This window comes from Megalobrama amblycephala, linkage group LG7 (assembly GCF_018812025.1).
Source record: "Megalobrama amblycephala isolate DHTTF-2021 linkage group LG7, ASM1881202v1, whole genome shotgun sequence".
Taxonomy (NCBI): domain Eukaryota; kingdom Metazoa; phylum Chordata; class Actinopteri; order Cypriniformes; family Xenocyprididae; genus Megalobrama; species Megalobrama amblycephala.
In genome coordinates, this window is record NC_063050.1 from 24,555,585 (window position 1) to 24,567,323 (window position 11,739).

Genomic DNA, 11,739 nt, shown 5'->3' on the forward strand with positions numbered 1-11,739 from the left:
TACATTTATTTAATTAAAAATACAGTAAAAAACAGTAATATTGTGAAATATTATTACAATTTAAAATAACTGTGTACTATTTAAATATATTTGACAAAGTAATTTATTCCTGTGATGCAAAGCTGAATTTTCAGCATCGTTACTCCAGTCTTCAGTGTCACATGATCCTTCAGAAATCATTCTAATATGCTGATTTGCTGCTCAATAAACATTTATGATTATTTTCAATGTTGAAAACAGTTGTGTACTTTTTTTTTTTCAGGATTCCTTGATGAATAGAAAGTTCAAAAGAACAGCATTTATCTGAAATACAAAGCTTCTGTAGCATTATACACTATCGTTCAAAAGTTTGGGGTCAGTAAGAATTTATATTTTTATTTTTTTTGAAAAGAAATTAAAGAAATGAATACTTTTATTCAGCAAGGATGCATTAAATCAATCAAAAGTGGCAGTAAAGACATTTATAATGTTACAAAAGATTAGATTTCAGATAAACACTGTTATTTTGAACTTTCTATTCATCAAATAATCCTGAAAAAAAATATTGTACACAAATATTTTGTACAATTGTACACATTAAATGTTTCTTGAGCAGCAGATCAGCATATTTGCCATCACAGGAATAAATTACTTTGTGAAATATATTCAAATAGAAAATAGTTATTTTAAATTGTAATAATATTTCACAATATTACTGTTTTTACTGTATTTTAAATTAAATAAATGTAGCCTTGGTGAACAGACGAAACTTCTTTTAAAAACATTAAAAATCTTAGTGGTTCCAAACTTTTGGACTGTACTGTATATATATATATATATTTAATTTCTTTTTGACTGAAGAAAGAAGGACATGAACATCTTGGATGATGGGGGTGAGTAAATTATCAGGGAAATTTTTTTTGAAAGTGAACTAATCCTTTAAGGTTGAACCACTATAGTCACATGGACTATTTTAACAATGTCTTTAGTACCTTTCTTGACCTTGACAGTGGTGGTTAAATTGCTGTCTATGGAGGAGTCATATACCTCTCTGATTTCATCAAAAAAATATCTTAAATTGTGTTCCAAAGATGAATGAGGGTCTTACTGGTGTGGAACGACATGAGGGTAAGTAATGACAGAATTATCATTTTTGGGTGAACTTTTCTTTTTTTTTGTAATGTAAAAATGCAGAAAGTTTTCTGTTATGGGTAGGTTTAGGGGTAGGGTTATGGGATAAAATATACAGTTTGTACAGTATAAAAATCATTATGTCTATGGAATGTCCCCATAAAACATTAAAAAATATGTGTGTATGTGTTTGTCATGTTTATTTTTATTTAAATAAACCTAAATAAACTGATGCTCTGTAACCAAATTAGGTCCAGAGTTAATAAAATAGACTGACAACCAGTTGGCAAAGATTCAAGGTCTGAAAAAAGCACTGGGCGCCATCTACAGGTGGCTTTTAATATCTGCTTTATCAAAATTCCCTGTCCCAGGGCTGCTGAAATGCTCAAGATCTGACAATCTGCCAAGTACCAGGAGGGTTTCTTCTTTGTTTTCCCCACAGATTTATTAAATGTTTTAGAAAAGCACAACTAAACTGTTCAAATAAAATGTTAACAATTTTAATCCAAAACTGATAATAAAATGGAAAGTTAGTTCAAAGTATTACGTTGTATTTTTGTGTCACTCTCCAACTCTCTGTTCTTCACCCCACCCCCACCCCTCCTGAAGCTTCAGTTAGTTGTCTCTCTTTGTGCCCCAGAACAGATGAAGGGCATCTGATGTACAGTGCTGAGGGGGAGGCATAAGGGAGTCAGAGGTACTTTGACTGGCTGCCTCTCTGTGACTTTCTGCAACGTGAAATTTACAGATTTAAGATTCCTCCCCTTTCTATTGGCAACCTCAGAGCTCAGGTAAGTCTCAAATTTCCAATTTCATGATAAAAAAACTGAATGATCACTTCTGAAATAATAAGGTAATATAAAAAGTAAATAAAATAGAAAACAAATACTGTATGCATGATGTAAATCATGTTGGTGTCATCATTTAGAATGTAAATATTGTCATTCATTTAATCTATTTATTCTGTTTTATTTAAATGATTCTATGTGTTTTATTTGAATCTATTTAAAAAGTATCTAGGAATTAATATACGCACTGACAAATAACAACAAAAATTTGTTTACAATGTTTTTTAATGTTTAAAAAGATTTTTTTGCATTTCTTTCTTACAGGCATAATAGTAAAATAAATCAATATTTTTTATTAAATAATGAAAAGTTATTTATCATCTTCTGGAGAGAAGTATCTTCATACCATTGCACCCAAGCCATTGTCCACATCAACATGGCCTATAATAGGCATATTGTCTCTGTGCAGGAGGCAAAAAGCTTGTGTACTTAGTCAACTCTTTTTCCAGTCTAGTAGCTTCTGATGTTTGTTTTGCCCCTCCGGACTTTGAATGTGACTTTTGAACGGGGCTCATCTCCTGGGCCCTGTTGCCACGACAACTGAGGCGGCTGATTTATGCTGGGGTGTCATGACAGGAGTATGTCCAGCATACAGATGGAGAACCCTGAACCCTGTGTGAGAACGGCCCAGAGGGCAGTAAAGCAGAATTCTTAGATAGAAAGAATAGGGAATGGTGAGATCATGTCACTTCAAGTTTTTCAGGAAGTTTTAAGATAGGGCACAGGACTGTGGTGACATCCATACAAATTATGTTTGATTTTTTTTTCCTTTTCTTTTTTTTTTCTAGTAATGAAGAAAGACCTGTTTCTCTTCTGCTTTTTGGTCTCTGCACTGGCTGCATATGTGAGTAAAAGATCCAAACAAATTCAGCAACATTTCTATAATCCTTCTCATAATCAAAATCTACAACATCATGTCCAAAGGTCATAGAACCAAACGGAATCAAACACCGACCCAAAAAACATTTCCAAGAACATAGATCAAAAAGCAAGTGTGTACTGGGAATTTGAGACAAGGAGCTTTTAGAGAGCCAAATGATATCAAGTGTATAGATAAATCAACAGGAACCTTGTAAGCTGTAATGAAATCTGTTGTAATATATGACCAGGGTCAACCGAGAGGGTTTGACACAGCTAATCACAAACATCGCTATATATTATTCCATTGCCTTACACTTGGGATTGGAAAGGGAGTAGACTAACTCTTAAATGGAGTTCTGCTGGGCAGTAAATCAATCCCACAGTTCCATGGCTGATGATAGGATAATTGTGTAGCTTTAAAATGACAAAATGCCTCGCTTAAATCATAAGACCTAGGCATGTTTTCCAATTCAGCTAGGAGAATGTAATGTAAGTGGACTGTCAACATTAGTTCCTTATCAGGATATAGAAAGACAATACTTCACTGGAATAATATATGCATTCCTCCAGGAAATTAGAACATGAAGAGAGAAGTTTGGCAAAGATAATCTCAAACTGGAAGGAGTTGGAAGGAGATAACATGAAAAGCAATATGTTGTAATTTTATGAGTCGTGCAGATGAAACAAGATTGCTGTCTGGGTAAATACAGTTGGTTCTGTAAAGAGTGAACATCATGTGTGGCACATCTTTGCAAATTATATGCTGAAAAAAAAAAATGTTTTGAACATAACTTAAACATGGTATGGTATTCTATGGTACCTGGAACTGATAAGATGAAAGCTATGTTTGACAGCTTAGCCTTAACTTTCATAAACCATACCATAACATAACTATTATTATTATTTATTTATTTTTTTTTTTTTTTACTATTTTTAGGTACAAAGTAAGCCTCGTGAAAAACATCAGCATGTCAAACACAGCCCAACTCCACAAGAGGAGGTAATTCTCTACTTTTACACTGAAATGTGCTTCTAGCTATGTGCCAATTTATTTATTTTTTAAATATGCTGATAAAGTATACACATTTATGCATGTTTTATATATATATATATATATATATATATATATATATATATATATATATATATATACATATACATAAGGTGAGGATGCAAAGGATTTGGACAATGCAACTGTTTTGTTTTTTTTGTTTCAAAAATTGTTTTTGTTTTTTGTTTTTTACTGACTCTTTAATCATTTGTTAAATTGATTGGTTAAAAAGAACCTGATGCAAACCTGAACAAAACAACTGACTGTCTTTATGAGCATATCATTGAATTATTCACTCAACCAATTTGTTAAAGAACACTAATTCAATCAGGAATCATTTTATTTTTTGTGTATTTTGTAAATATAACTTGCTATCTTAAATGTTTTAATCTGTTATATGTTCCTCAAATGTAGTCTTTTTTTGTAAAATGAAAAACATTTATATATATATATATATATATATTTCTTTTTACAATATTGTTTTATTTTTAAGTCAGTGAAGCTTCATGACAGTAAGGATGGAGTTCTGCCCACATTTCTACCTTTTGAGTCCAGCTCTCAGGATGAGGACATGAGTGAAGAGAAGGAAAGCCATGTGGTGATGAAGCAAGCGGGAGCAGAAGAGCTTGAAGGTTCAGAGGGAGGTGATAAGAATACACCTTTGCTCCTGAGTGAGGAGGCACTGACTCAGCTTCTGCAGGTCTCTGAGGAGGCAGAGGAAACTGTGGAGGAGGATGAAGATGATAATGACGGTCCAGAAAAAGACAAAGAAGTTAAGGAGATGGAGGAGGAGGGGAAGGAAAATGGAGAATCTACAATGGAGAATGAAGATGAAATTGAGAAGAGCGAAGGTGAGGATGCAAAGGAGACTGACAGCAGTACTGATTCAGAGATACCAATGGATTTGGACTATGCAGCTGACCGTGATGCTTCACAGCCACTATACATCAAGCTAGAGGAGGCCAAAGCTTCAACCATCAACACTATGGAAAAAGACATGGCGGAAACAATTAAAGATGTGATACCTACAGCCACAATGGACTATGATTCCCAGCAATCCAGCAACGATTCAGAGGACATTGCAGAGGAGCAGGAAGTGCCAGCAGAGCAAACCCAAGATGAGCTGAAAGAGCCTTTTCAAGACACTGACAATGAAAAAAAGAAGAGTGATCAACAGGATGAGAAGAATAGCATTGAACCTGAAACTACTATTCTTTCTAGTGGCAAGAAAGCAAAGGAGAAGAAGAAGCAAAAGAATGAAAGTAATAGACATGGAAAGACCAAAGCCAAGAAGCAGCGAAACAACCAGCAGCTGGAGAAGATGCAAAGTGACCAAGCAGGTGCAATGGAAGCCAATGAGGAACATGCTCAGAGGAAAGACCCTGAAAAAGTGGTGGAGCCCACTGAAAACACAGAGTCTAAACCCAGAAAGAAGAATGGAAAATGGGTACAAAAATACATCACACATACATTGTTATTATGAAATATTAAAAAGTGTGAATTTTCTAGATTAACACATGGAGATTGTAAACTTTGACAAGCCATGATAGTTTATATCCTGCACATATGTGCTTTTAGTGGATTAATTGAAATTTATTTTAAATGAATTATAATTTTTCAGCTAAAGTACTTTTAAATGTAAATTCACCAAACACTGCAAACAGTTTAACATGCTATTCACAAATAGAATATATAAATAACATCTGCTGAAGGAACTACATAATTTTAGCTTGTTTGACATTTTCGAGTTTCACAGGACTCATGCCTTTGTTTTGCAAGTGCAAAAACACATTTATAGAGCTGTTATGTGATGCAAACTTTAAATTGTTTTACTTGAGTTAGTAAATGTGAAGGTAGACAGGTATTTGGTATTTATTTTCCTATTGTTTATATATATTAAGTATCAACATCAAAATGAACTGGTTTGTGTGCGGACATAGTTACAATTTACTGCAATTTTAATCTTAATAAGCCATCTAGATGCTAATAAATCGGAAGTCTCACACATTTAAAGGAAATAGCTTATTTGAAAGAAAAAAGAAAAAAAATGGTGGATAGTGTAAGCAGGTGCACTAGTGTAATGTTTTTGATATATTCTTAATGTATTCCTTCCAAAGTGTTTGAAATGTTAACAGAATTTGGACAGTAAAATAAAAACACTATTAAAAACCATTAGGTGTAATTCCTGGACTGTAAGAACTGGTTGTGTCACTTTACAGACTCGTTTGGTGGGGATGAATCCAGTACAGATCAGGGCCACTATGGAGCTTTACCCTGACATTCGACCCACCCATCGGCCCAGCGGACAGGGGGTGCCAGCTGGTGAGTGTTGTTTCTGCACTCTCCATAGCACCGAATTCTTATTAGGAATCTGCTGAGCAGAGTTTTTCTTTAACATAGACTGTTAAACCGACCTGGCTTAAGAAGTCAATGACAGCCTTAGCCCCTGGTTTAGGCTCTATCCAAACCAACAGATGCAAAGGAATGTTGGTGCTTTTTTACAGGGTGGTTATATATAACCTTTATTAGATTGTCTCTTTGCGAGCCTTTTTAAAGCAGCAGTGGAAGCCTGAATTTAGGATACAGTATTCTATAAGATATTTGCACATTCTTTCATTGTTTTATCCAGACCCCTGTGAGAACTTTCGCTGTAAAAGAGGGAAGACATGCAAAATAAATGATGAGAACAAACCCGTCTGTGTGTGTCAGGAGCCGTCAGAATGTCCTCCCAGTGTAAACGATTTTGACCATGTAAGTATGTGTAATCTTGCAAATTAATGTTAATTTGAATTCAACCGATTACAAAAAAATGGCTTTTTTTTTTTTTTTTTTTTTTTTTTACAAATGTATATTTATTCCAATACTGATCAAACCTTTAAGTAACAGATATTGATTAAAGAAAAAAGTATAATAACATTTGCTAATAATAAGCCATTGGCATCTGGACATTTTCATTGTAGGTATGTGGAACTGACAATAAGACATATGACACATCCTGTCAACTCTTTGCCACCAAGTGTGGCCTTGATGGGACCAAAATAGGCCACAGACTTCACCTGGACTACACTGGATCCTGTAAATGTAAGAAACACTTCTGACATGCTTATTTTAATTGTTAGCACATGAAAGGTAAAATTTGGTTCGCAGTGATGCTAATTTGATTAATAATTTTAGCAAACCATGTTTCTCATTAGAAACACACCTAGCTGACGCGCAACAAAATGCTTCACGAAAAATAAAGCGCAGATGATGAATGAATGACAAGGAAACACAACGTACAGTACACAAGAGTAAATACAAACAAGAGTTTGTTGTTAGTCGCCAACAGCACAGCAGCTCCAGACAATCAATGACACTCAAACCTAGAGTTACTCACATGTGAAGCGGAATCAAAGCAGCCTCCACATCTGTTTTCAGGCCTTCCCGCTTAGCTCTCTGCAGCGCTGGAAAGCTTTCCTAATATTAACGCGGATCCTAAAGAGCTTGCCCAGTCATAAACCTTCATTCCAGTGATATTCTTTTAAACTCTCTTTTGTATCGTGTCTCATCTCTCTCTTTTTGCAGTCTTTCTTCAAATCTCCCTCTTGCTCGTTCTGCCTCCTCGACCGTCATGCTGATTGGCTACAAGTTTGTTGTTGGTGTCGGTTTGACTAACTTCCAAACTAACTTCCAACTTGTTAAAGGTGGCTTACCCCACCTTTAACAAGACACCAAAGTCTGCAATCAAAATCCAGAAACATTTTCTGAGCTATCCATATTAACATTTAAAATTAGTATGGTAACCATTTAGTATGGGGAACAATTCTCACTTTTATCTAGTTGCTTATTAGCTTGCATATTGGCTGTTTATTAGTACAATTAGTATGCCTTATTCTGCATGACCATATTCTACATCCCTAAATCCTACCCCATACCTAAACTTAACAAACAACTACCTTACTAACTATTATTAAGCAGTAAATTAAGAGTTTATTGAGGCAAAAATCATAGTTAATAATGAATATGCATTCCCCATACCAAAGTGTTACCATTAGGATTACTAATTTAATAACAAGGGAAGTCAAGTGAATTTGATTTTTTTTTTTTTAAATGTACATTTAGTCAGATACAATGCAACATTTACTTTTGGCCCCACAGCCCTCAACCAATTTTTATTTTTGGCCTTCATAGTAAAAAGTTTGAGCACCTCTGCTCTTAATATCTTCTGTTGTCGAATTTTTGTCTATTTTATTTGTCCTAATGTTTATTTTGTGTGTTTTGTCTGGCAGTTATTGCTCCATGTCTAGAGTCAGAGCTGGTGCAGTTCCCTCTGCGCATGCGGGACTGGCTGAAGAACGTGCTTCTGCAGTTATATGAGCATGACTCCATGTCTCCTGGCTTTCTCACAGCTAAACAAAGAATCAGGGTATGGCTATCAGAGATACTGGACAGACAGTTTTTTTATTTAGATATCACATCTCCTAAAGAGACAAGTAGTAGATTTAAGACAAGAAACATGGAGACAAATTTCACCCAGTTCCCCAACTTAAAGTAAAATAAACAACGTAGATGTACTACTTTGGAAAATAGCTCTTGATTGCATCTAAACCTTCAAATATGAATGAATTACAGATGATGAATGCTCTGCTCAACAGGTTCAGAAGATTTATGAGAGTGAGAGGCGTCTTCATGCAGGCGATCACACCGTCGAGCTTCTACTGCGGGACTTTGAGAAGAACTACAACATGTACATCTATCCAGTGCACTGGCAGTTTGCACAAATGGACCAACATCCTTCAGACAGGTGGGGGGCTGAGTGTCTGTACAAATTTCTCCTTGCAATATTGTTCAGTTGATCAGAAAGGAGAAATCCCAATTATGTCCGTAAAACGAAGTTGACGCATTCACTTGACATTTATATTGGCCAGTCTTGCAGAGCCGGACGCTAGGCTAAAAGACTGATAAAAATATCTGACTCCTGAAACTTGCTTAAAGCTACCAAATCAGATCAGCCATTTTGTAGTGCATTTGTGAATAGTTCATGTGGGCAAGACGTCTGAGGCTGAGACTATTCTAATTCTGACTTACTCATACAGGAGGTTCGGTAATATTTTTAGCTGGTGTGAGGATGTGGTTGAGGGACATTTCCAGAAAAAGTGGGACTCGGTGCCAGTATGCTCCACAACGTCAGTGGTCAGCCTTTGAGACAGAGGCTTTAAAGCTGCAGTGTGTGCTTTTGGGGACAATCTGCCTACACATCACTTACTTATATAGATGTATGACACTGGGATATAAGAAAATTACACACTGTAGCTTTAAGAATCTTGTGTTGGTTTGTGATTTCAAAGAAAAGGTCAGGCAGAACCTTTTAGGTAGAGATCTTTTTATGGATTTAGTTTTATTTAATTTATTTTTAATTCATGTAGGCCCGGTTTCACAGACAGGGCTTAAGCCAGGATTAGGCCTTAGTTCAATTAGAGTATTTAAGTAGCTTTTATAAACGTACCCTAGAAAAAACATTACTGCGTGCATCTTGAGACAAAACAAAGGCAGTGACATATTTTAAGATATGCCATTGCGAGTTGTTTACAGTTAAAAAAGTTCATATATGCATTTTAGTCTGGGACTAGCTTAAGCCTTATCTGTGAAACCGGGGGTTAAATTTCATTAATTAAACAGGTCGTAAACATGCTTCATAACTAGAAAAAAATTGAAATAACCTGTTAAACACAAAAGTATTTATGTAATCATTTAAGACATTTCTCCTTATAGAACCTTTTTGGCATAAAGGGTTCTATATAGAACCCCATTGAACAGTGTGGACATGAAGTATGTTCATTACATTTTCTTTGACAAATGGACAATACCTGAATCATGATATTAAAGAGTTAGTTCACCCAAAAATGAAAATTCTGTCATTTATTACTCACCCTCATGCCATTGCACACCCGTAAGACCTTTGTTAATATTCGGAACACAAATTAAGATATTTTTGTTGAAATCCGATGGCTCTGTGAGGCCTGATTTAAATTTGTTTTTAGTACATTAATGGATCTTGAGAGAGGAAATGTCATTGCTGGCTATGGAGGCCTCACTGAGCCATCGGATTTCAACAAAAATATCTTAATTTGTGTTCTGAAGATTAACAAAGGTCTTATGGGTGTGGAACGGCATGAGGGTGATTAATAAATGACATTATTTTCATTTTTGGGTGAACTAACCCTTTAAGTAGGGTTTTTTTTCACCAGTGGACATTTATAATACCGTTGCAGGTTTCTTTCTCACTCTGAGCTGGCTCCACTACGTGTTCCCCTGGTTCCCATGGAGCATTGCACCTCAGTCTTTTTCCAAAAGTGTGATGCTGACAAGGACAAACTAGTCTCCTTCAAAGAGTGGTGCAGCTGCTTTGGCATTAAGGAAGGTAGGAGTATTTTGAAGGTCTTGTCTTAAACAGCTCCAAGAGTTTTTAATTTATTATTCATTCTCTTTAAATGCATTATTTATGCACACTTTTTAAATAAATCAAAATCTTTATAAACAACCCAGGTTGGTTTTTCAACTCTCTCCATATTTTCATTCCTACAGAGGATATGGATTCCAATCTGCTGTTCTGAGCACGAGCGAGTGCCTAAACAGGAGCAAATGAAGGTTGTGTCTCCTTTGAAGAACTGTGGCAGAGATAATTCTGCTGGAGGTCTGTTCAGTGAAATAGTACTGTTTTTTCTTTTATGTCTAATGATCATGATGGACAAGAATGTCTAAAAACCTTTTCTTTTTGATGCATTATATGTGTAGCTTATTGGTTATTAAAAATGAAAGGAACTATAGTTAATAATTTAGTTCAGAAAATGAATTTAAAAAGTGTAGTTTTAGTTTGAGTGTTTTTGTATGCATTCCAGTGAGGGAAAAGTTTACATAGTGAATAAAAGAACAAAATAAAAGAGATTTTATAAAAATGTTGCAAAATTATTTCAGATAATGAGGAAAAATGCCACTCTTATATGTGCTTGTTGTTGAATAATTAGCCTACATATTTATTCCAAATTATATTAATGTCTTGAATGAATCAGGAATTAATGTTTTTTTTGTTTGTTTGTTTTTTAAATCCACCAAGCATTTTTATGACCATGTAAAATAAATCTTAAACATGACTTCCTTAAAACTCGATAACTGATAATATCATCAAGTTCCAGTTCAATTTGCATAGCAAGTTTTATGTCCTCTGTCATAAGCCTTGGAAGCTTTGTTACACACACTTACAACATGTTACTGTGTTTGGAAAAGTAATGTGTGGGTTATGACCACTGTAATAAAAAATAATAATAAAAAAAACCCTTAGGAAGTCATTAAATTACTGCTGTCAGAACTGTATGCTGCACAATACAATGACTTCTGTGAGTAGGTTGATACATGGTCGTCTTCTCCGCCTCAATGCAACAAACAGCGCTTCAACATTTGAGGACAATGATCTCAAATGACCATGTAAAATCAGTTTTTGTAGCACCCTGTAAAATATTTGCCAGATGTACTGAAATAATTTGGAAATACATGTCACATCAGACACTTGTAAGCCCTTGCGACCCTCAGGTTGTTCTGAGAATGAATGGGTGGACAAATACTCTGTGTTTTTCTTCTTCTTCTTTTTTTTTTTCTGTAAGAAGAATGAATAGGCCTACTTCACCAAAAAAAAAACAAAAAAAACAAAAAACAACAACTAATAAACAAGAAAAAGAAGTTAATTTACTTTAAGGAATCACTTTTGAACTATTTGATTCCATCCTTCCCGCAGTCTGAGTGTCAGTATCTCCTGTGGCAGATTCAAAGAGTTGAATAAGTTTGATTATGAATTTTGCGTGCACATTTTTGCACACTCTCTCTGTCAGGTTTGAT

General features: G+C 35.0%; 1 protein-coding gene across 2 annotated transcripts; it reads left to right on the forward strand.

Annotated features, from left to right (window-relative positions):
• The first annotated feature begins 1,350 nt into the window (after positions 1-1,350).
• On the forward strand, positions 1,351-11,211 carry sparcl1 (SPARC-like 1). Of its 2 annotated transcripts, none has more exons than XM_048196692.1 (11): positions 1,351-1,901; positions 2,747-2,802; positions 3,757-3,819; positions 4,364-5,317; positions 6,090-6,192; positions 6,500-6,621; positions 6,831-6,951; positions 8,139-8,275; positions 8,505-8,653; positions 10,122-10,270; positions 10,435-11,210. In XM_048196692.1, exons 2-11 carry the CDS (start codon positions 2,749-2,751, stop codon positions 10,461-10,463), a joined length of 1,881 nt encoding a protein of 626 aa, XP_048052649.1. In that variant the 5' UTR covers positions 1,351-1,901; positions 2,747-2,748; the 3' UTR covers positions 10,464-11,210. The 2 variants fall into 2 exon arrangements, with proteins under 2 accessions (XP_048052649.1, XP_048052650.1); XM_048196693.1 differs by lacking the exon at positions 1,351-1,901 and adding an exon at positions 2,363-2,632 and having other exon boundaries at positions 10,435-11,211.
• Positions 11,212-11,739: the final 528 nt, after the last annotated feature.

Excerpts from the sequence above, each read along its gene's own strand:
- sparcl1 (XM_048196692.1), top strand. The coding sequence starts at position 2,749 with ATGAAGAAAGACCTGTTTCTCTTCTGCTTTTTGGTCTCTGCACTGGCT. Across the intron at positions 2,803-3,756 it reads TCTCTGCACTGGCTGCATAT|GTACAAAGTAAGCCTCGTGA; the intron begins GTGAGTAAAAGA and ends TACTATTTTTAG. Across the intron at positions 6,952-8,138 it reads CTACACTGGATCCTGTAAAT|TTATTGCTCCATGTCTAGAG; the intron begins GTAAGAAACACT and ends TTTGTCTGGCAG.